The sequence below is a fragment of the Erpetoichthys calabaricus genome, chromosome 4 (assembly GCF_900747795.2).
Source record: "Erpetoichthys calabaricus chromosome 4, fErpCal1.3, whole genome shotgun sequence".
Lineage (NCBI taxonomy): Eukaryota > Metazoa > Chordata > Cladistia > Polypteriformes > Polypteridae > Erpetoichthys > Erpetoichthys calabaricus.
In genome coordinates this window covers 117045215-117071884 of record NC_041397.2, presented here as the reverse complement: position 1 = coordinate 117071884, position 26670 = coordinate 117045215, and the positions used below count along the sequence as shown (strand labels likewise).

General features: G+C 35.3%; 1 protein-coding gene across 13 annotated transcripts in view; it reads left to right on the top strand.

Moving 5' to 3' along the window:
- The window catches only part of dmd (dystrophin), a 2688357-nt gene that overhangs the window by 1170050 nt on the left and 1491637 nt on the right, over nt 1–26670 (top strand). For all 13 annotated transcript variants that reach the window (XM_051926236.1, XM_051926244.1, XM_051926242.1 and 10 more), the window contains 4 exons: nt 478–600; nt 3597–3734; nt 6559–6711; nt 7676–7858. In XM_051926236.1, the coding sequence (XP_051782196.1) occupies nt 478–600; nt 3597–3734; nt 6559–6711; nt 7676–7858 (597 nt within the window). The remainder of the gene's footprint in view (nt 1–477; nt 601–3596; nt 3735–6558; nt 6712–7675; nt 7859–26670) is intronic.

Sequence of the window (26670 nt, the reverse complement as noted above, 5' to 3'; positions counted from 1 at the left end):
TGCATTTAGATTTTCATCCTGAATTCAGAGGTCCAGAACAAATTTTCACGAGGTTTAAACTCTGTGAAAACTACATTTCAGACCAGTCTGTTATTTACTTGTCCTGACACAAGCTAATTCAAACAAGGTGCATCAGTTACAAACCACTACCAGACTCTTACAATATGTTATCCAGATTGTAAGCATTTGTTATATGGCAAATATTATTGTGATCTGAATTTTGCTACCCCTTCCTTTTTATTGAAACATTTAATGATATTTTTTAAAACTGTTAAATTTTTTTTCTTAATTTAAAGGTGTTTTTTTCACTAGTACACTAATTCTAAGTTATTAAAAAATATGTATTACTAGCACAAACAGTACACAAAGAATGCTTTTTATTGAAGTTTTACATTAATTTTGATATTTTAAGAAATTTACATTAAAGTTGCCAAATAAAGCTAATGTATTATGTATTTACGGTTTATTATGTTATAGGCCCCAATTTCCTACAAAGATGTGGATCAGTATCATGCAGATGCACAGAAATGGCTCGAACACTTGGAGACAGAAGTTCAACAGGGAGAAAACCTGAAAGAAGGGGATTTTCAAAAAGATGCGGTAAATAACTAAAGTTAAGCAATACTAATTTAGAGCTCAGAACAGATTCACTATTGGTATGAACTATTTAAATGATCTTTTATTTTTTTGGGTGGAAAAGTCACACAGTGGTTAATGCTACTGCCTCAAAGAGAAAACATCCTGAGTTTGAATAGCAGCAGCGCTCTGTTTGGAGTCTGCATTGTTTCCAGCTGGATTGTGTGGGTTTTTCACTGTGTATTCAGATTTTTTTATGTTCATTGCACACAGAATTGATTTAGTGAAGACTTTAAATTGGACGTTTAATAGTGAGTATGAGTTTCTACACTTCAATGGTGTGGTACACCATTCAAAGCTGGTTCCTGCCTTAAGTCCAATGGTGCTCCAGTAAACTTTGCCCAACAGACCCTGGAATAGATCAAGTTTTAAATAATAAGTAATATTATATTAGTGGTGGCATATGCAATTTCACCCTTTCCATATCTCAGTCCTAATATTTTTCCATTAAAAAAACAATCAAGAAAGGTAGGCATCAATCCAACCATACCGTACATTCAATCACACCTTCTAAATTTAAGACTTACTTGTTTATCTGTATGTTAGGTTTAGCATCATGCATATGATCCTGTCAGGGAGAAGTAATAATCTTGGTGCCTTTGTAATATCTGAACTGAAATGTATCCATCATGCTTATACACATGACCAGGGGAGTTGCTGCCTTTCTTGTCAGCATAAAATGTGAGTTAGAAACCAGTCTTGGATGGTTTGCTGTTCCATAACAGGGAACATTCACACAGGTCAAATTCAGTCATACAAGAATAGTTTATAATTGTATGTAACTTATGTTACAAATCATTATGCTAGACTAGAAACTTTTTTTTTTGTTTTAGTTTTTGTGCTTGTTAAATGTATTTTTTACTTCTATAAACTTGACTGAAATGTGACGCTCTTGAGCATGGTGTTACAGCAGCGTTTTTGCCTTAAGGGTTCTTAAATATGCACAGTTATACATATGGACAGATTTTAGCAATCAGGAGATTATTTTTGATTTCTTTATTAAAAAAAAATGATGTCTCCTTCAGTTACCTACACCTCACACAGTGAAGCCATCAAGTCAAGTCTTTTTATATTTCTTTTACATTATTGTTTCTGGTATACAGTATTTTCTTATGATTTATACTCAGGCTCAGATTTGTAAAAGGTAAAAACAATGTTTCAAACCAGCTTTCTGGATCTTTGGGTTAGCCTACTTTCCCTAAGGTAAAATTTTAAATGTTATCAACATAAGAGAAGATACGTCTGGTGTGCTTTTATAAATGAATGGGATAGGTATACAGTAGAGGATGTTGCTTTTCACAAGAATACCTAAAACACTCACTGTTTAAAAGTCAAAATACAAATGGAGAGGTAAAACTTTCTCATTGTTACTTTGTTTCAGTAGCTTATATTGAACTTTTTTTTCACATATTATTGTATAAATGTAATTCCACAGAACAAACAAGATGAATGGAGAGGTGAAAAATGCTGAAAGTTCAGTTGAGCCAGCAGGTTTCAGACTTGTTTGTGACTCAAGTTATCACTATAAGTTCTGCTCATTAAAACTGACAGTTTGTAATGATCTGTTTTTCATCATTAGCATAGTTTTGCAAGGAAGCTATTAGTTTCAGCATCAGTAAACATACAAATGAAAACCTATTTTGCTAAATCACCATCCATGGAATGAAAAGAGCAGATAATTTCATTTAATAATATTCACTTAGTGAAGTTGTCATCTGTTGTATTAAGTGACTGTCACATTCATGTCTATATTTTTTTTAGTTTTATGTTAATGGTTTTGTCTGGAAGACCACAAATGAAAAAGGCAAGCTGTTGCAGGTTTTTAGTTCAGAACAACTTCCAGTAATCAGGTCATTAAGTAGCTGCTGATTATTACTGGAATATTCCATTTTATTTCACTCAGATTTAAGCAAATGAAGCATCTTATGTTTGAGAGTAACACAATGATGGAATAGAAAACAATGCTGATATAAAACTCTATAAAGTTCTAAGTTTAAATCCAAACCTGTGATTGTAAAGTTTTATACACTTTAGTTGTTCTTCTCAAGGTGATCCTGTTTCCTTCCACATGCGAAAGACATGCAGGTTGACTGGCAAATTTTAAACTGGCCTGAACGTGAGTGTGTGTAGGCTCAGTGATGCCAGGTGCCCAGTGATAGTGTGGTGCCTGGATAGGCCTCAGCAATTAATTATCAGTCATTTTTAACATAGTTTCAGAAAATTAATGGTTAAAGACAAATTTCTTTAATATTTTGTGAAGAAAGGATCTTTTTAACCATTCTACATATGATAGTTGCGGCAACTAACTACTGTTACCTCCTAACAAACATTATTTTTTTAATTCTAACTTTTGTAATACTGCTTTAAAAATTGAGTTGTCCATAATTCTCTTGTTAAATTATTTTCTATGGTCAAATTATTCATATTTGTGGAGTTACAGAAATTTATTCACATGGTTTTTTTAAGGATTTTTGTTTATAGTTGGTTCCAAAATGTATGTCAATCATTCCTTGATCATGAACAAATGCTGAAGATGTAAGAAATTATAAGTAGCAGAATAAAAATAATTGTTTGAATGCATAATGTTTGCCACTCAGGTGAGAAGCACTTAAGTTTTTTCAAGAATGTAGTGGCAAGTCATACTTTGTAAATATTATATTGTAAAATTGCCAAATTAAGCACAACATATGCTTATTGAGGGTAACTTGATTGCATTGTTGTAGAAATTTACACTCATGGAATTCATGAAATAAACATGTTAATGTTTTACCCAAATTACATGAAAAACTACTGCAAAAATATGTAGGCTATAGCTTGTCTGAGAGAGTGGCTCAAATTTTTGTCATGAGTACAGAGTAAACTAAGATTAAATGAAACACTCTCAAAATGCTTAAATCATATGCCTTTATAAATCAGTTTAACCATGCCACCTGTATAACTTTTTTTCTTTTTCTATTTAGGGTGAAGCCGAAGAATTAGCAGTGAAAGAGCTACTGCAAAAGGGAGAGCACCTGCAGCAAAGAGTCCTGGATGAAAGAAAACGTGAAGAAATACGGAAAAAGCAACACTTATTGAATACTAAATATAACATTGTTAAGGTACAATAAAAGTTCATGTCAGTATGAACTCAAGAATGAACACAAGTATAGGATGAGTAATTTACTAATTGTAAATTCTAACATAGACATTACAATCAGTAATGATACAGTACAGTAATGATTACAGTAACCAACTGAAAAGGTGGGTACTTTTTTTTCATCAGACTGGTTTTGGTTCAGGTTGCAAATCTGACTTAGAGGTATGTTTAGTCTTTGTGTCCATGTGAGTTTGTTTGTTCCATTAGAGAAACTTATTAATACGTTGACTGGTAACACTAAAGTCTCCTAGTCAAAATGTAGGATTTCATTGCATTATTTTAGTGAGTTTCTGCCTTATGCCTACTGTACTGCAGCAGTCATACCTTCTTGTTTGATTTAGACTGGGACTAAGTAAATACTTAAAATGTGTGGGTGTATGCTGATAAGCAGTGGGCAGATCAATAAAGTCTTCCTTCCAGCCTACAAAACAAAAGGATATCCTTAATGCTTTGCTTGTGTGCATACTATTTACGACACAATTGCCAATGCTAAGCTAATATTTGGATGTATATCAAAAATAAATTTGTATTTTTATATGTTTACATATCATTTTATTGTACAACTCAATAATAAACAAAAACTGACATCATGTCACAGGGCAGCTTTACAGAATATATTATACTTAAATATTTTTACAGGATGTTTATATACTTTATAATGTTTATATTTAACTATTTATATATTTGGAGCAGAGTTACGTTAAGCAACTTGTCCAGGCCCTTACTGTAATTCAATTAATTTTCTTAATATAGCATTGTTCACTGGAGATAGAACGCTTCCAAAGAGTAATTTTGGACTTATTAGTCAAGTAAATAAAGCCAAATTTAGAAGAAATCAAAACTATTATATGTGTGGATGGCATTGGTAGCAAAAAACAAAAACTATAATTGATAGTATTTCTTAAGAAGAAATATCTTTGAATATCCACAATCCATTAGAATAAGCAAAGTAAAAGCTTGACAAAGGTAGCACTAGGGCCAAGTTCCTCAGCAGTTTACCTAAAAGGAGCACAGCATCGGAATAAGCCATGATAATTGTTTCAATTTCAGTGTAGGTAAATAATTGGTAAATGTTTTTGCAGTAAGTTCAGTTAAGTAAAGTGGTCAAAGCCATTTCAAATCTTCATATCTTAGAAAAATATGTAGAGCAGAAATTCAATAATCCTGTTTTCAACTACATAATTCCCACTTCCTTCATTTTAGGGGTGTGCTGTTTTTAGTTGATGTTCGCTTTTATAACTGTCGTAAACACATCACCAAATATAACAAAGTGTCTATATTAAAATGTCTCCCAATTTTTTTTTTACCGTTTTGGTTCATTTTTTGTGGCCTGAAGTTTAAAGCATTCCTACAACCTTGAATTTCAGCTCCAAAATATTTCTGTCTTCTCCATTGAATGCTGTGAGCCACTGCATTATAGCTCACTGACAGCTGTTAACAGAGATGAAAGAACTTTAGGTTTTATCATGCCATTGTAGATAGCCAAGAGCGGATCTTTTACAGTTCTGAAGCACCGGATTTTTTCTCAGGAATGAAGAGATCAATACCCTTTGCATACTGTAAACTCATTGTACATTATATCCTCCTGTTGAGTTTAGTCACTGTGATGTCATGTAATTAGTAGATGCAAGGTGCCAAGAAAAGTCATTAATGCTTTTTTTTTTCTTACGTTGTACTTTTTAGAATTGACATATAGTACAGAAGTTTCTTTTTTAAAGTATGAATGGATTTCTAGAATAACACAAAGATCTCCTGATTAAGTAAGATCATTTTATAAAGGTCTAAGCTGCAGTTAAAGAAAGCAATAATTTGAAGTTTCATTCTGTCTCACATACTAAGTTATTCTGGCCTGGAGTGTGTCCAGCTATAAACCCATGTCTCACTCACGGTTTGTGGCTGGTGGGATATGCGCTGACTGAACTCAATGCTCCATAAATGGATGAGAGGAAACTAGAAAACCCAGAAGTCCTAATGAGACTAATACAAACCTGAAGTAGGTAGTAAATGGAACAGGCCCTGAACCCTATTTTCTGTAGCTGTAAACCACTGTACCATAATGCCACACTTTGTAGTGGCACAGTGTTCATAACAAAACCAACACAACATTAATATGTTAGTAAATGCTATGATTCAGTTATGTTCAGGCTGCACTAAAAATCTAAAATTCAACAACAGTGAAGTCACAAATACATGCACATATTACATAAACCATGAAATATATAATTCAGAATTTTCAGAGAATTGTTTCATAGTATGCTCTGTAGAAGTATAGTCAGTTAGGTATGATTCAAGGTATAATCTAAGAAGCTGTATAAATCATAGAAATGTAAGAGATGATGTGCAATTTTCTCAAAGTAAGCTGCATATTAATGCACTATACTGTATTGTAGGCTTTTACTGTATTTCTTATTAAGATGCATTCTTTTATTATATTTTTCCATTCATTTCCCAAACCAGCTTTTACGCATATATGGTTACAATATTTTTAGAGCCCATTCCAGGATGACAGTGAGGCAGTAACTAACTGTTAACATAGAACCAATCCACTTCTGGGCACATAAATATATTCAAAACCAGTCAATGATCATTTTAAAGTTGACCATCAACCTAATTTGTATATCTTTGGGATAATGTAAGCCTTTGTACCTATAGACATGAGGAAAGCATACATTTTTTTTTTAATTCACTGGGCATCTAATGAGTTATGTTAGTTGCATGAAGACAAGACTGTTTTGGAGCACAGTGTAAACTCCTTCCATTGCAAAATTGTTTTCTGCTTTTTACAGGATTTACGATCTATAAGGAAGAAAAAGGCTCTTGCAATTTCTCCTCAATGGTACCAGTATAAGAGGCAAACCGATGACCTATTGCAGTGGCTTGATGAAATTGAGAAAAAAGTAGCCAGCCTACCAGATCCCAGGGATGACCAAAGGATGAAGGTAACACATTTCAGCAGTCTGCCAGGTACCAGAAACTGACATGATATTTTAGAAATGTTCTTATGTTTTTATTAGCTAGATTTTTTAAGTAATGAGAAAATTGTACCATATGTGGCTTAAAATATGGTAACAGCCCTGTTTATTTTCTTATGAAATATGTTGTTAGAATTTTAGTATAATTAAATTATGTAAACTTTCTGTCTGCACTATGGTTGCTAACTAGTCACTTGGATAAACAGGATTCCAGGTTGTAATAATGATCAATGGAATTATGAACCAAAGGATGAGTTGACTTGACTTTGTGTGTCTTTATTGCAGATGAGCAAATGAACTCCATAAACGGAAGACATCTTTGTCATGTTAGGAGCCTTATTTGACCAGAAACATCTCTTGTCACTTGTCATAGTCTAAACACTGTAGAGTTATGCTCATTTTGTCAAAGTCAGCCTTTTGTTTTTTTCTTTGTATGTGCGTGCACGTGTATGTGTGCGCACATGTCTGTTTATGCATTTCACTGCCTCATTCTCTGCTTCGTTTTCACCAATGAGTTTTTGAAGGAATCGAGAACAAGGGTGGATTAGCAATGCTGGCATAAGATACATTCAGGCCCTTAAACAATAGCTGTTATTCTTTAATTTCTGATTTCAGTATCCACATCTCCCATCATCAAAGAGAAACCCTAAATCCTAGGAAAAAAAAGAAAGTTATTTCAGTTGTAACTGATTTATAGTATGCAGCTTAATCTCTGTGAGATGACAAGCTTGTTACTAGACTGCACGACATTTTGTTGGCATTGTGTGTATGTAAATTAAAATAATTTAATTGTAAATAGAGTGTATAAATAAATCTAAGACAAGTGCCTCCTGAAATGTTTTTATTTTATTTTATTTTACTTTTTTAATCTCCTGCTTAATTTCTTCAGTTTTGACTAGCCTTGGGGCCCTCTATTGGTTTTACTCAATAGGATATTGATGCTGATCTGGAGAAGAAGAGAGAAGACCTGAATGCACTGAACAGGCAGGCTCAAAGTCTGTCAAGGGAAGGGGCTGCAATGGCAGTGGAGCCAAGCTTGATCCAGCTCAGCAAACGCTGGCAAGAAATAGAGAGCAAATTTGCTCAGTTCCGACGCCTGAACCTTGCTCAAATTGTGAGTTACTCCCTGCAAACAATACTGTTTGCAACTGCTACTAACCTAATGCCACTAACACAGTGTGTGAGTAATGAGACGACATAAATAAAATGCAGACTAAATGGCTAAAGCTGGTTTATTATATGAAGAGAATAGAGCTGTAGGAAGACGAGTCTATTTTAAAGGATCTTTGCAAAGAATATAATGAAAACGAACAAGAAGAAACAAAGGATGACTAAACGTAAACCTTTTGATGGAGGGTAGGAAGAACAAATGTTGGTTTCTGTTGCCTCATTAATTTGCCATTGACATCATTTTTTATGTGGATTTTTTTTCTTTCATTTAAAATTCAGTGTCCAATATATAGTATAAGTCATTAAAGTGAAAGACATAGCATTTATTTTAATTAGCTGGATTTACATGATAATTTTGTAATGTCATCTCACCATGGAAAAGAAAAATGAAACAGTCTCAGCATCAGATCACTCAGGTTCTCAGTTGATTCCTGTTCCTTTTTTCTTGATGTTATTTTAATTTTACTTATATTTTATATGCTTCATGTAAAACTCTGAAGTATGAAATAGAGCAGACATTTGCAGGTTAGAAGGATTTTTCATATAGAAAGTGCATTGCCAATCATAAAACTACTGTCACAGGTAAGCAGGTTTGATGGCACAAGCACTTGTTGAAAATACAACAGCATATTCATAGAAAGCATAATAGTTGTAACTAGGCTATTGGTTAATAGTTTTGTATTGTATTTGTTTCAAAGCTAAATAAAACCCTTTATGGTCACACTTTAGTTTAGGTATCCTTTATAAAGTACCTATTAATCTATTACATTTTATTAACTATGTTAATTAAACAATAATAAATTATCATTAAAAGTAATAAGACTTTTTGAATGTGTTACTGTCATCATTTTTCATTGTTTTATATCATGTTAAGTCTTATAATATTTTTATATCGGGCAGACTGTTAATTGCTGCTTATAATGAATTCCTAAACTAAAGTGTTACCGCTTTTATAGGTTGGAAGCATGCGTTGATTACAGCTCGTTGCTGCACCCACCACACCACGAACCACCCAGAGATCCATTTAAGCATGCAGCAATTTCCTAGATTCCATTTGATAAATATGATATAATTCAAATTTTACTTCACATTTGTTGACATCATTATCTAGCCTTGACAGAAGCTATTAACTAGATTACAAGAATTAACAAACTTTTTTGCTTGACAATCATCCATATAATTGGTTAATTATGACTTTACTAAATTGATGCTACACTGTGTTCACATGAAATAAAGCTAGTACAGATCGGCCCACTTTATTCTGAGCTATATGGTTCTATTACCAGAAAAGGATGTGCAAAAACCATGGATGCTCAGGATATAAAGACGATTGCACGCACGCAGAGAACACAAGGGTTTGGCTGGGCTTTGGTACTCAGTTCTTCGATAGCATCAGCCTGTGCATGGCATTTCTTATATGTATTTAGCGGGCAGTGCTGCACACAGGAATTTTAAATGCTCTTTTTTGAGAACAATTTGGATTTTTTTTTTTATAATTTCAAAATGCAGTGTATCAAAACCATGGAAGATAAACCCACAGATAAGGTGGATAAACTGCCATGACATAGTCATGCATCATAATGACATGGTAGCAACCATCTAAGCAGCAAGCAAACAATATGGCTGTGGCCAGGAAACCTTACATGAACTGAAGAATTTCACAATGAAATCATGCCCCACAACATCATTGTCATAATAATAGAATCAATAAATAGAGCAAAAATGAATTACAATTCAAAAAATAATGCATGGAATTTTCACAGTTAACAAAATAAGATTTCCAAAGATGTATCAAAAGACAGGAAAATAAAGGTTAACAGCAACTGTGCTACCAATCATTAAATCATAGAGAAAGAAAGTTGTAACTTTACTATGAGTCTCGGTAATAGTAGTACCTGTGGTATTATTAGTAATATTATCACATGTACAGTGTATGGTGAAATTAGTACATTGCATTTAGCTGAAGTTACACTGTTTTGAACAGGCTAGAATGCAGTAATATACATTTTATTCACGATGTCTTCATTTTAATATTATAGTAATCTGGAATGAATTTCTTGCACTTTTGTACTTAAATCTGAGTGTTTAGTGTACACTAGAATATGAAAATTAATTAACTGGAAAATTTCAGTAAAATACGGGCATATTAATTAACAGTCTTAGCTCTGCATAAGAAAATACCTTCTGCATTTAGACACTTTCAAATACATTTTTGTAACCATAGAAAGAAAAAAAGTTTGTTTGCAGTGTGATTAAAATAAAATAAAGTGGAATACTCAGCTAAAATAAATGAGAAAAAGTTCTGTGCTTATTGAATGCTTTTGTAAAGAACAATTTTGGAAAATTATATATTGCAGATTGAAAAAGAGAACAAGTTTAGTTAATTAAAAGCTGCTCAGTTGCTGGTAACTGCTCTGTTTTACTACCTTTTAAGTGTACCATGTAACTCTAGATACAGTGAGAATCATTCTATAAAGTAAAAGTGTCTACCTTTCTATAACTTGATTTCTGGGTTTCTCACAGTAAAGAGAAAATCTTGCATATTTATTGCAAAATAATTGCTTTTGGATGTACATACAGTCCCAATACATTTGCTTTTAGGATACAAATGAATCTATTAACACTATATTTTTCCTATTGTTTAATAGTGTTCATATGCATGTTTATGAAATATTTATTGTAAGTCACATTATAATAAATTATTTCCCATTTTTAGTTTACAATAATAAATTATTTTATATTTATAAAATGTGTATAAGAATCAGTATCGTCCATGAAGGTAAAGACTTTATCTATATAAATATGCTGAAATTAAAACTAAATTTCAGAAATTCCACAAGATTCATAGATTTAGTTTTTATATACTAAAATGGTCCCTATATAATATTTGTGCAATAAGTTTATGTGTGCATTTTGTATATACTACAGCAACTTTATACCTGGCCTGATTGCTGTATACATTGAAGTAGAAAGAATTCAGTGTTGCGTATAGCGTGTTATGTGACTACCATACTCATGTGCAGCCATTAAAGGACTAGCATAGAACAATCCCTTAAGAGCAAAGTTTGAACTAACTTATGAATGCAAACAAGGAATAAAACTATAAAAGAAGGAGAATGTATGAAAGAGCTAAAAATATTGTGTTCAGGTAGCTTCTGCTTGGAGATGTGTAGTGCATGTGTGCAGTGAAGTGTTTGCTAAAAAGACTTAAGTAGTGTCGAAACTTACCAGAAACATCAGAGAAAAATTAAAGAACACACCCTTTCTTTACTTTTCCACTGTCTCCTTTGTACCTTTAAGACTATGTACATATATACATTGTATACAGAGCAAAAATCTTAGGCCCCTTTGGCCACAAGCAAGTAAATACTTGCTGCCTAGATATCCAGCTTTATAAAACTTGTGTGGGTGGCCTAATATTTACTGTTAAAACATAGGAAGCATTTAAATACAGGAGGGATACAGATTTTAATAAAAGCACACGCCGCCTTTTATACAGGTTTGATCATCGGGGTGATTAAGCAGTTCAATTTCATTGTACTTAAGCAAACACACCCAGTTCTTTATTGTACTAAAATTGGTCTTTGTGAGTTTGGCATGTTTACCAGGAGTTTCAGTGACAAACTACGCAATTTGCTGATGTTTCACAAGGAGCAGTAGCTAAGGTAATGTTAAACTTTGAAGTTGGAAGAAAAAAATCATCCGCCATAGCATTTGTGGAAAAACATGAAAATTGCTTGCTCTCTGTACAAGTTTCAAGGAAGTCATTGCCAGTCTAAGGCTAGAGCAGGAAGCTATATCAAAGATCGTTCATCAGTGCAATTTATTATACTTAAAATGCACTTTTGCTGTTTAAATTATACACAGAACACAAGCAAAGGTCTACTCAGTAATGAAAAAATTAGTAGGATGATAGTATATATGGTGCAAACTAAAAGGTATCTGCAGGCTAAAATGGTTGTTTCATAAAGGGAGGTATCCCTCTATTGTTATACAGGGTGATGCAGGGAAATGAGAAATTTTGGAACTAGGTGTTGGCGACCGTGGGGTGTCGGCAGTTGTTTGGGACTAATGCAACCTTGTTTAGAACCCCTTGCCATTAGTTATAATGGAGCAGTGGAGTGGTGCGCAATGAGAATTCATTGTGAAAGCCTTTTATAAGAATGGTGATAGTTTGACTGCTGCGCAAAAGAAATTTTGGCGTCATAACCAGTTAGGACATCATGATAGTGTCCCGTCAGCTACTGCGATTACAACATGGGTGCATAATCAGGTGGAGCCACTTCGTATACTGCCAGACAATCAGTGGCAGCTATTCGATGATTGTTTGGAAGGCACGTCATTTCACGCAACTGTGACATTCCATGGCCTCCGAGATCCTCAGATCTTACTGTTTGTGTTTTTTTCTGTGGGGATCTTAAAAGCCAACTGTATCGCACACATCCTGCAGCGATTGCTGAACTAAAAAGGAGGACTGAAGAGGAAATTGTTGGCATTCCTCTTGACATGTTACATCAAGCAAAGCAGAATTTCCACAACAGCTTGTCAGAATGTGTACAGAGAAATGAACAACATCTTCATGATGTTTTCTTCAAAACAAAAAAAAAATATTGAATGAATATTGATTACCATCATTTATTGCATCTCCTGTACAATACATTTCATCATTAAATGTATTTTGTAATGTGTTTATTCATGCATTGAATGTCAATTGAAAATTTCCCGTTTCCCTGCACCACCCTGTACTAAATACATTTTGCAGGCATCAATCGGATCCACTGATTCCCACAGAGGAAGAGGTAAATAACAATCAATGCAAAGCAGTTCTAAGTGATCATGTTCATCCTATGTTTAAGCAGGGCACTAATGTAAACGATATACCATTGCTATCCCAGTTATTAGTTCTGCACAGAGGCAATAGAGGTGGAGTATGAAGTAAAGCTGGAAAGAATAGAGATGAGAATGATCAGGTAGATGAATGGAAGGAAAAATGAGGAAGACGAAAGCTGAGTTAAAAGAAAGACCAGGTTTGGCAGCAATAAGTGTTGTGCTGACAAAAACAAGACTAAGGTGATCTCAGCATGTGATGCAGTAAGCAAGCAGATAATTAGGAGCACAAGTGCATCAAGATGGACGTGGAGGGATGAAGCAAAAAAGAAGGCAGAAGAAGATGTTGTTGGACATGGTATCAGGTGATATGAAAAGTATTGGTCTAACCCCAGAGGATACCCAAAACCACTGAGAGTGAAGGTAGAAGATTATATTGGACAACAGGCTAACTTGGTTAAACCCGAAAAATGGCCATTAAACCAGTGATGTTGAATAATAGCTACAGCTTCTTAGGCCAAGGCTAGAGAAAAGCCAAGCAAAATGACACCTTTTATTGGCTGACTAAAAAGGTTACAATATGCAAGCTTTCGAGGCAACTCAGGCCCCTTCTTCAGGCAAGATGGAATCTATATATACAGGTATATATATATATATATATATATATATATATATATATATATATATATATTGCGCTTTTCTCACTACTCAAAGCACTCAGCAATTGCAGGTTAAGGGCCTTGCTCAAGGGCCCAACAGAGTAGAGTCCCTATTGGCATTTATGGGATTTGAACCAACAACCTTCCAATTGCCAGTGCAGATCTCTAGCCTCAGAGCCACCACTCCGCCTCGGGAGTCACCAATCAAGTCGGGCTCCTATATATATATATATAGTGAAAAGGCGCTATATAGGCGCCCGACCTGACACAGACTAGACACGGAGGCACATGTAAAATAAATAAAACTATTTATTTTTCTTCACTTGTGGGGCACATCTTCCCTGTAATCCCCACAAGCACAACACAGTCCCAAGCACAAATATACCAAATAAAACACACAACAAAGCACTGTTTTCTTCCTCCACCACTCCTCCCAGGCAACCTTGTCCTCCTCCTCCCGATTCTGGCTCCTCGAGTGGTGGCTGCTGGCCCCTTTTGTAGTTCACCCGGAAGTGCTCCAGATGTTTGATTACCGAGTTCCGGCTGCACTTCCGGGTGTGGTGTTTTTGCTCCAGATGTTTGATTGCAGAGTTCCGGCTGCACTTCTGGGTGTGGTGAAAACACTGCCCACAAGGGCTTAGGAGTTCCAGCTGCAGCCCCCATGGCGGTGCCTGCAGGACCTAACAGGGCTGCCCCCAACTCCAATTCCCATGGAGCCCTGCGGGAAACTGAGGCACTGCTCCAACCCAGGGGGGCGGCCATCTAGCATCCAGGGGGAGGTATTACACCATCCATGGCTGCTCCCCCTAAATATATAACGAAGGGGCGTCCCGACCGGTCATGGACCCTGGCATTCTGCCACAATATATATATTTTACATCTTCCTCTTTTCAGAAGGTCAACCTATTAACTTCTGTGTCATTTCTCTTACACAATTAGTGCAAAGATATCACTCACCGCCACATTCAATAGCAATCAGTCTTAAACCGAAATCTTTAAAATCACCAGTAACTTATTCATGAACAACACCAGAATCAATAACAAATCTGGCTGCGTTTGTTTAATAAACTATGTGTAGCAGAAGAGAATATGAAAGAAAGCCTGAAGTGATCAAAAGGCATCATCATTAACTTACCCCTGTTTTTAAACAAGTACATTTTAACTTGAATTTTGTTCTGACGTCTGCTACAGTCTTGCTTCAGTTGGTATTCTTTATTATAAAGCTCTTTCTCACATATTAGGAATTGACAGGTTTTTCACAACATCACACTGAACATGAGTATCAGGTAATGTTCCATCTGAACTTTGATTCCTGCCAACAAACTAAGTTCTGTATTCTTGGCAAAATTACTAGTCTAAATCAGTGCTTTTCCAATGGTAAACCCACAACTTACTGTAGTCCTAAATTGATTGTACACTGTACTTGGTTATTTACTAATGTTTCTCAATTTAGAACCATTATTATCATTATTATTATTATTAGAATCTCTTACAAAACTAAATTACCTTATAAAATTTCCCACTTGGAAATGTACTTTATGAAACACAGCATATAATATATTCTACATGTTTTCAGTATGTCCATCTTTCCATTTCTAAAACCTAGCAAAAGAATTATTCTGGGAAAGGATATTAATGCACTGCAAGTTTCAGTGGGTTTAGAATAATAAATAAAGAAATAGACTAGTAGACAGGTAAAATTAGAAATAATAAATTCAATCAATTTTATACAAGATTAGTATGAATAATTAAATAACTATTTTCTAAATTCTATGCAAAAATATCTCTAAAAACACAATTATTTTTTAATCTACAGCCTATAAAATTCTCAGCTGTGTATATTACAGTATTGCTAAACAATTATTGCAGAATCAAGCTGATTTCCATCACGACAATTTGTGTCAAAGAATAATTAATTATGTTCGGAAAAATATGTCCATCCATCCATAAATTATGTGATTATTACAGACCAGTTAATTAGAAAGACAGCTGAAGCAGGAAAGTAAGAGGCTGAAGGTAATTATAGACAATTCATTCACTGTTTTACTAACACAATCTATTTCTAAAATAGTGCAAAAATGGAATTCCTTATTGTACGATTAGAAAAATCAAGACTGAAATAGAAATCGCAGATACCAACAATGTTGAGCTTTAGTAAAAAATCTCATACTTTAAATAAAGAGCATTAGAAAATGTTTTATGAGAACTTGTCATTCAGCACACTGTAGTTCATCAGTTCAGTTTAGTAATAAGACTGTTGATAATTACCCTGTATCAAAAAAATTATACAAAGGAATGTTTGTAACAATTTTTGGGGAGTTTCACTTTCAACTAGCTGTGGATTGTTCCCCCATTTGGCACTGATCTTGTTTGTTTTTATCATAATTCAGAATGCTTTATTATATCTCCTTTTAGCACGCATCTTCCGGTTTTGGGTCAACAGTCTGTCATCATTTCATATTCTTTTCAAAACTGGAGCAAGCCTGGTAGCTATGGTTTGCTTTCTCATAATCTGTAGTACAACATGTCTGATAACCAAAACTGCATACTGAGAGGCTTCTTTCTGACCACTGTTTCATAAATGTGTGTTCTTTCTCTAATCAGATCAAGTCAATTGAACTGAGAACAGATGGACTCCAAACAAATTGTATAAACTTCATAAGGGTGATCAATTGAATAGGATGCACCTAATGCAGATTTCATAGCAATGGGTCTGAATACTATCAATGTAACATTTCAGGTTTTTACTTTTAATAGATTTGCAAACATTTTTTAAATCATTATTGTGAGTTGTTTGATGTGGGCGAAAAAATAATTTAAATGATTTTAGCTGGACCATACCAAAATGTGGAAAAAGTGAAGGGGTCTGAAGACTTTCTGAATCCACTGTACATTATTTCACCATAGTATCCATGTTTTCCAATGTTGGTTCAGTGCGCCATCTGTGCCTGCAGATAAAGCAAAATGATTTGCACAATGTTTTTAACTTTATTGCTCACTGTGCTGATTGGTTTGGTGGTTAAAATAATGAAAGAGTTGAACAACTAGCTTTTAATATTAGAGTAGAAATCGTTAATGTTTGACTCTAGGGTTCATTTCAATTAAGCAGAAATAACAAATTTATAGGTTTAGCCTGTGTGATCTTCATTAAGTTGCCAGAATATTTAATAAGTGAAATCTGTTATATAAAGCATTAAGGCAGAATAGAATTTAAAGACTCTTATTATTTAAATGATTAAAAAATGAGAGTAAAGCAATGAATATGAAACAATATGTTATGCATTACAGATAGTATAAATTGTTAAATAAGCCACTTTTTTATTTAAATGTACAGACTTTTTTCCCAAATCTATGCGTTTCATGTAAAAAATAATTTCTTCAAAAATGTTTATTCCATCTGTTGGCCTTATTTAATGTAAAGGTATATTGTTAAGGTAAAATTGTAGAATAAGAACTTGGCAGCACAGTCTGTGATTGCATGTGGGTGTGTTTATGTCTGTGCTTTGTGATTGGCTGGCACCACTACAAGGTTTGTTTCCGGTTGATTCCAGGATTGGTTTTGGTCTTCTGCAACACTACATAAAAAAGAACTGACCAGAAAATGGATATTTGAAATATAAAGTTTTAAAGTGTTGAACATATGAAAAGTCAGACCATAAAGATTTTTATTTAAACTTTATTTGTATGATTAAAAGAACAAACATCTTATCATATGATGCCAAAATTGCTGAAATCATTGTACTATTTTAATTAGACATATAGCCACTCCACACCAGAAGGTAAGGTGATAAGAAGGGTGTTTAAAGCAAATTGTAAAGTCGTTTCACTCCCCTACCTGCCTCTGTTACTACTGCTCAATTTAATTCCATATAATTACAGCCTCTTCCTTTCATTGTTTCTATCAATTAATCAAACAGTTGTGGTAGGCTTACAATTGAGCCAGTTGATTTTTTTTATTATAATTATTTCTTTCACATCACCAAACTCTTTTCTTCTATACAATTTTAGCCCAGCTGTTGTACTAAACACCCATCTCTGATCTTTGAGAGTAACAACATTAAGGCTTGGCAGTACCTTATATCTTTTGCAATGTAAAACACAGAGCCCTCGCAAGTTGGAGTTCCTTCTTTCAGAGCAGCTGGAAGTGATTGATTTAGGGGATTACAGTCTCTGCTTTTATCAACCCCTGGAGGTCCTTCCTGGGAGGTGACTTTACTGGATATAGCTGACTAATGCAGTCTTCAGGGTTCCACATGGTAAAAAGAAAAAGATAAGCTTTAACGCATTCAGCGTTTCTCATCTTATTCCCTGTACTCCCAACTTGTATACAACATGGAGGAGGAGCAAACCAGAACACACTAAGTCAGTCTTTATTTTGTATAGTGCCATTAGCAGCATGTAGTGTCACAGAATACTTTTTAGGGCTGCCAAGATATCAATACAATGTAAAATATAAGAATTAAATGGCTTAATGTAAAAAAAAACAAATAGGAAAGTAATGTAAAACTGGTAGATGCAAAAAAAAAAAGTTTAAAGTAGCCTTCACATGTACAGTATGCTGATTGACCAACAGTAAACATATCCTATATGCCAATCCTGATTTATTTTAAAAAATAAAATAAAATTTGCCATGTGTTTTGGATGACATAAATTTCCCAATATAGATACCATTATCCATCCATTTTCCAACCCACTGAATCCGAACACAGGGTCACGGGGGTCTGCTGGAGCCAATCCCAGCCAACACAGGGCACAAGGCAGGAACCAATCCTGGGCAGGGTGCCAACCGACCGCAGGACACACACAAACACACCCACACACCAAGCACACACTAGGGCCAATTTAGAATCGCCAATCCACCTAACCAGCATGTCTTTGGACTGTGGGAGGAAACCGGAATGCCCGGAGGAAACCCACGCAGACACGGGGGAGAACATGCAAACTCCACACAGGGAGGGCCCAGGAGGCGAACCCGGGTCCCCAGGTCTCCTAACTGCGAGGCAGCAGTGCTACCCACTGCGCCACCGTGCCGCCCCCCAATATAGATGCCATTCAGATATACTGTGATTGTGAATCTTGCCGGCTCAGAACAGCACTAGTCTTGTGCCATGTGGGCATCCTACGTAAGGTCACTTGAAGTAAAACAAACATCTTTTAGTGAAGAAATGGCTAACCAAACACATGTTTGCAAATTAGAGTACGGCTGCCAGTGATGCGACCAGTAGCACTGCAGAATTTTTGACTGTGTGGGCATCCTTTTAGTCCTATGAAGTTGTCATATGCAGTGTTTACATACTCAGGAGATACTGGGTCACTTACTATTACTGGCAATATAGCAAAGGCTATAATAATATGAAATAAAAAATGTAATTACATGTATCAGTTGTTTTAAGGTAACATATCATGAGCTAGCATCTGGGAAAATCTGGGTATCTTAAAGAGATACATAACCAGGATAACTTAACAACCATCAAGAGTTTTTGCCTATTTTTAAAGACCATTGCAGTTATTCCCTTGCAGCAAAATTTCCATCTTCTTTATTTTATTAAAATGACTCCCTGTTATGTTCAGGAAAAGAGAAATTACTTTGAGGGTGTGTACTCTGCTGTTCTACAGTTAACCTAGCTACCTCTTTAATACATGATATATTATGGAAACATATATGCTAGTGTTGGGGCTCATATAAAAATGAATAGCCATACCTTTTGCTGTAACACTTCCTTGATTAAATTTTGCTGTACTTTACTATTCAGTGGCTACAGTTGATAGAGTGGGCACAAACTGATATGTGGAGCTTAATAAATTGTCTATTCAATTTATCACATTTATGGTATATGAAACAAATTAGAAGCGACAACTGTTTTTGTCATGGACAAGAAACAGATATGTCACACCTTTCAGGCCAGTCATTGCTTTGGAATCAAATTTAGGATTCCATTGGTTTATTGCAGGGGTAGGCAATGTTGGTCCTGGAGAGCCGCAGTGGCTGCAGGTTTTTGTTCCAACCCAGTTTCTTAATGAGAAGTCAATTATTGCTGATGAAGCACTTATTGCTTAAGTGACATTTTGATGCTTCATTTTAGTGGTCTCGCTTGTTAAGGGTCCCTAACCTTAATTGCTTATTTCAGTCTTAAAGAGTTGCATTCGCTGTTTAATAGCTCCTTATTAGCAATAAGATGGAAAAGACAAAGCAGCCAGCAGTTCTCCAGCTAGTTTTTTTCCAATTACATCTGTGTGTGTTCATCATGCACTGTTTGATTTAATAAAACACTTAGAACACACAATAGAAAAATGTGACAGACTGAAAATTATCCGTTTTAGGTTTCAAATCATTTGGATGATATCCTTGGAAAGGAAAAAATCTACGATATAAGAAACTTACATTGCTGACTAACAAGGCATAAAATTAAATAATGTCTGAGATTGGCAAGGATTGGTTTCTAATTAAGCAATTGGGTTGGATTAAAAACTTGTAGCCACTGCGGCTCTACAAGACCAAGATTGCCCAACCTTGGTTTAGTGGTTTGATACAATGTTGTAGTGGCTTGTTCTGATGCCTCATACTGTATCTCTAGCACAAGGGCTTTGAATGCATGCATGGTTAAAGTGTGCAGTTTTTCTGTTTTCCAAAGTCCTATCTCAGATATTGGTGATATTTAGCTGACAGATATGAGAAAGTGTGGCTTGTGATGAGCTGTCTTCACTGTCCAGCATTGGTTCCAGTCTTGATATTCTTAGGATAGGATTAAGAATCCCATGACCCTAAAAGTAAAGGTGTCAGTTTTAGTAAATACTTGGTACAATAAAAATAATAATAATTAAAAATTGCTATCTTCATGCATGTAAAAATATTCAGTGATGAAATTTTCTGTATTTTTTATAAATGCACACATATGACAGTCATTGTTTAGATATTTCTTATATGAGGGCAGGATATTTATTTTTGTTGTTGTTAAAAAAAGTAGGTATTATAATTTAATCCTCTGTTAATATGATGGGTTATAGTCTGGCCCATGTCTTATTGCTGCAAAAAGCTCTAGATTCTGATGAGCAGAAACAGTAGATAAGAAATATGGATTGATTAATGTTTATTATTAAAAAAATAATGTTTTACTAAATTAAACTTGCTGTAATAAAATTAAATATTTTTACCCAATATTATTGAAAAATGATTAACTAGTTAATGTTATTTCCTTACAATTACACTGGCAGACCCTAATAACTGAATTTATCAACTGAAGAAAAATATCACACACATACATTTGAGTATACTGTAAATCTTAAATTTGAGAAATGGTTGTAACTGCATGAATGATCCTTCCTTTTTTAACTTTTGCCTTCAATACAAAGATTCCCTAGATATTAACAGATTGAAACACATAGTATAATTTTACACATACAGTGGAACCTCGGTTCACGACCATAATTCGTTCCAAAACTCTGGTCGTAAACCGAGTTGGTCGTGAACCGAAGCAATTTCTCCCATAGGATTGTATGTAAATACAATTAATCCGTTCCAGACCGTACGAACTGTATGTATATATATATATTTTTTAGTTTTGAAGCACAAATATAGTTAATCATACCATAGAATGCACAGCGTAATGGTAAACTAAATGTAAAAACATTTTCTCATTTGCGAGCCTGGAGCGCCTGTGTGTGTCTCTCTAGAGCATTCCTGTGTGTGTGCACGCGCCTCTCTCGCGTGCTCCTGTATGTGTGCACGGCTCTCTCTGTCTCGCACTGCCTGTGTGTGTGCCTCTGTCTCTCGTGCTGCCTCTGTGAGTGTGTGTGTTGCCTGTGTGTGTGTCGCGCTCTCTCGCTCTCTCTCTTGCTCGCTGCACAGGAAATGCACAGGGAGAGACTGAACATGTACAAACCGAAAGGGAACCTGGCTTGTTCATATACCAAGTGTGTGGTCGTGAACAGAGGCAAAAGTTTGGCGAACTTTTTGGTTGTAAACCGAGTTGTACGTGTACCGAGACGTTCGTGAACCGAGGTTCCACTGTAATTTGTTCGTAGATGATAAAAATATGGCATGATACTGCTGTGCCCATTTATGATTTTGAAACCTTTTTTCCTTGTTGCTACAAAAACCATTACATGGGAAAATAATAATATAATTATCCTCCCTCCTAGTTTATGAAGCAGTGAAATCCTACTGTAAGTAGCTATCATCCTACAGCAGATATGTACCTTAGTGGACTGTCAGTCAAAGCAATGAAAGATTCTCATCAAAATGCCTGCCTGCCTGAGAAAAAGAAAAGTTAATTCTGAGTAAGCAGCATTTGCAACATTTCTGAAAGCATCTGACAAATAATTTTTTAATACGATTGACTTTTTTTTTTAATCAGCTGTTTAAAATGTTTCACAATGCCACGAAAAATATACAATATCTTCTGAATAAATAAAAACAAATGATCTTTCCTGAATCACATGTGACATTAGGGACTGTAGGAGGAAACACTTTACAGTGATTTCGGTTACCAAGACAGAATAGAGATGAAGGTAACATGTGCAGTGGAAGACATTTTCATCCTCATGTTATCCAGTTCAGAGTCTCAGGGAGTTTGAGCATATCCCAACAGCACTAGGTACAAAACAAGAAACAGACCTAAAAAAACCTGCAGTCCATTTCTGGAACTTCATTTACACAGACCCACACTGACACTAATCTGTGGCCAATATGCCATGATGTGAGTGGAAAACCCATGCATACACAGAGGGAATGTGCAAAGTCCACAAAGGCAACTTCTAAAAGCGGTAGCCACTGTAATTCTTATATTCATTCTGACAAAAGAGGTGAATTTTCTTTTTTTTGAGCATTTTTTTTTTCATCTTGAAACTGGTTCTTCAGCATCATGCTGTTATTCTTATACAGTTCTACATAATTATTCAACCATTTTCTGAAAGTATAGTTCTCAATTTAGCATTGCAGGAGGCTAAAGTCAATTCGGTAACTCTTGACAAGACTCCAGTTCATAACACATTCACAACAAGAGATATTCACATAATCACATGTACACAAGGCACATTTAACATGTTCATTTGGCAGGATATTAAAGGAATAATAAGTATCAGGAAATATTTAATAATGTTATTTCCTTAAAACTGATCTGAACCTGCTTTTGTGAATGACATCATAATCGGCCTGGCATTTTAGCATGATTTTAAGACAAACTGTGTATCGCATTCTGCAACCTGACAATTCATGACACAGACATGCACACAAAGAAACTAGATTCACACTTTCATTTATACAAATGGCAAACAAAACAGAAAGTTGTAGAAGATCTAGTCAACTTCTCCATTCCACCATCTTTACTTTACAAATTTTTTAGACATAATGATCTCAGTTTTTCTGAAAACTGTGGGCCTTCAAGTGGAACTCAATATTAAATGTGTATGTGTGGAAAATTTCATTTTATTGATTGAGGCATGAACTAAATTAACAGAAGAAGAATATAAACCAGGCAAAATATGTACCTGAACTTATGGAAAAAAGTACAATAATTTTTTTCTTATAAGTAGTAACAAGATTTTGTTTCTGCTTACTTAATGGAATAACTGCTAGTTTCTGCAGTTTTATGTAGGGTTTTAAGTTTAATATTGTTAATAAACAGGAAAAAATCTCCTAAAGATTAGCCTGAATGCTTAAAATAAATATAAACTGAATCAGATCAAATTATGAAAATCATTAAATATACAAGGGGCGACCCAAAAATTCCAGTAATTATTACATATAATATTATTCAACTTATAGCAGTTCATTGTTTGTCACCATCAAAATACTACCCTTGTCATTCAATACCCATGTCCCAGCACTTCTTTTAATCCTGGAAACATTTTCTGTACTCATCTCTGGTAACCATGTCTAGAGCCTCCTGTGATATTTATCTTTATTTCTTCCACAGTAGCAAACTGTCTTCCCTTCAATCTCAATGTTAATTTCAGGAACAATCAGAAATCATAAGGAACGAGATCTGCTGAAACTGGGGGTGGTGCAAAGCAACTGTCACAGTGTTCTTGGTCCAAAACTCTTTGCCTGACAACATGGTGTGTGCAGGTGTTCTCTGTCATGGTGCAAAACACAGTTTTGCGTGACCCACTGTTCCAGACATTTTTCCCTGATGTCTTTCTATAGGCATCTCATTAGTTCAGTGTAATTATTGCTGCTTAACATTCGGTTCATAGGGAAACTCTTTATTACCAAGCTAGTCAATTGGCAAAAATGTGATCATTGTTGTTTTGATGTTCAGTATCACCTGAGGTGCTTTGGAGAAAAACAATGTCAGAAATAAGGTCTCGATCAGCTCAGCACAAGACTATAGGCATGCTATACCTAGCAGCATAACTACACCTGACTCCTGTGCTATTGACTGATTCCGGTAATATTTGGTTCCCCACTCATATCTATCTATGCATCCATTCATTGAGGGTTGTAGGAAGCTGGAGGCTATCCTGGCAGAATCATTCACAGGCACTAATGAAGTCTGAATGGTACACTATTGTGACAGGTGTCTGGTCACACTTACAGGTAATCTAACTTAGACACCATTAAAATACCCGACTACGCCACCCAGTTTTATTAAGAGACTGGGAACTCATGAAATTTACTGATAATAGCACACAGGTTTCTTTAAATTGGGCGGTGAGTAAACACACAATGAAAAACACAACAGTAATTTCAGAAAAAAGCAATAGTAAGTTCTGTTACACAAGACAATAAAAAGTACATTAAAAAGATAAACGAACCTAACAAAATCTAAACATATCAGGAATGAATTTCCCTTTTTTAAAAGGAAAACACACAGTCCACACTCTAAAAGTCCGTTAAAAGCAAGAATTAGAGGATACAACCTTTAGTGGTGCCAAGTCCAATTTGCGCACTGTGTTACCCCAACACTTAATCGTTCAACTGTCCATGGATGCATTCTGTTCACCGGACACTCATTTCCCAACAGAAGTTGTGTCAAATTGTTAAATCCCTGTCAGCGTCTCTTCGTTGTTCCTTTTTTTTTCCACTCTGGGCTCCTTGTTTTGCTGGGACCTAGGCACGCCTCATTTCTCATCTGTTAGCTTCGCTTGGTCCTTTCATGCGGATTCCCTCTCTCGCTGAACCCACATCCGGCATCTCTTTGTGGAACTGTCTCTTCCTCCCTGGAAGTGTTGCTGTCCTTGTGCCTCACGTCGTGCCAGCCAGGTACCCTCGTCTGCCTACGAGCCCCTGTGCTCTGTCCGAGTGTCTTGGCAGCGTTCTCAGTGGACTGTACCTCCTCTGCCTTCCGCTGCCCAGGAGTTTAAATCTCCTTTAGTCCCTGCCATTGTCAGTCCTGTACAATCAGTTTAATCAATGGCACATCTAAATTTCCTGGGTTTAACAATAGTACTAGGGTGTTGTACCGTGTTAGCCATTATGAATGTAGAGAAAAGCCAAGCAAAATGACACATTTTATTGGCTAACTAAAAAGATTACAATATGCAAGCTTTCGAGGCAACTCAGGCCCCTTCTTCAGGATGATTACATCTTGCCTGAAGAAGGGGCCTGAGTTGCCTCAAAAGCTTGCATATTGTAATCTTCATCCTGAAGAAGGGGCCTGAGTTGCCTCGGAAGCTTGCATATTGTAATCTTTTTAGTTAGCCAATAAAAGGTGTCATTTTGCTTGGCTTTTCTCTGGGTTTAACAATTAATGAAAACACAAGTTAACAAAATGTATTGTTACCAACCATGAATAAGTACAGATATGCTGATTAGAAACCAATAGCGTCAGACATGTAATCTCTAAGTCAGGTAAATACACACATCCTCTAAGGAAGGAGCAGGTCTGTTATCACAACTTGGTATTGTTTGTATACTCAACCAGCCAGACTTCAAAGCAGTGACTCCTTTGCAAGACAGCAAATACCTCCATCCTGCAGACACTAGTCCATCACAGGGTACAAAAAAAACGCAAACTCATACAGGACCAATTTAGAGTCACCAATTAACCTGACATCTTTTGGGATGTCAGTTGAAACTGGAGAAGATACAAATGGATGTAAGGAGAACATGTGACTCATTTGGACAGAAGTGCCAACCACTGTGCCGCCATTTAGTCAATTAACAATATCTTGGTAAAGGTAATAAAATAATAATAATAAATATATAAATGATGTGATATGGGTACAATATATTTTTGTTTTAGTAATAAAAAGGATGTGCTAAAATATGTATTGTGGTATATATATCATGATTGCTGTCTGGGAAGCTAACTTATAAAGCTGCGTTCAGTGTTAGTTTTACTTTCATATTCTTTCTAGTTAAAATTAGCATTTTCCACAAGACATTGCCTGCTGTTTTCAAAGTTATAGTGTGCATATGTGTATTAAATCTCCTCTTTGAAAAGCAAATACACAGTACTGTACTTTTGTTCAGGAACATGTATGGAATTTTAACAAAACGGTAAAAACTCTTGCATTACATTTTCTGAAGACTTTCTCTTTAACTTCAATTTATCAATATAAGAAACATTGAGCTTTCTACCACCTCAGGCTCAAACTTTTCAAATTCCATTGACTCACTCTTGTTTATTTCTTTGAAATGCTTATGATATACTGTAAAAGGCTACAAAACAGTACTAGTTCATCATGTATTTGGCTGTTCAAAAAATCCTATTGAAAAAGAAGAGATTCTATATGAAATGGTACAGTATTCTACTAGCAGAATGAAATCTATTTACATTTTCACATTCCTGCAGTTATTGTATAATTAAAAAGGGCAGAAAGATGTCTTTTTTTTTGACAGTATGCAAGATTTGGAGATGGGGTTTCTTACACATGGATGTTGGCAGCCATCTCAGAGGTGATGTTCCACCACAAGTTTTCAAGTAGAGGTGCAAAAGCCTTTATGTAGACATAAGAAAAAGAGGTAACAGTCCATACAAAAGAGATCCCTGCCATCTTGTCTGACTGCAGACTGGAGTGTTGAAGGCCAAAGAAGGAGAGTTTTTGGTAGCTTCCGTGATTACAGCACCATCAGCATCTAGTAGTGTAATAATTTATAACCGGAGCTTCAGGCATAGTAGTTAGAAGATTTAGCACAATGATTCCGAGAATGGAATAGTAATTAATCAGTCTATATTTTGTAAACCATCACAAAGTATTGGTGCAAGAAAAGCTTATTGCAATACAGCACAAAATATGCAAATTGATCGATACATTGATTTATAAGCCTACTTAATTTAAATCAGTATCAGAGGGATTAAGTCCATTATTAGAGCATTAGACACAA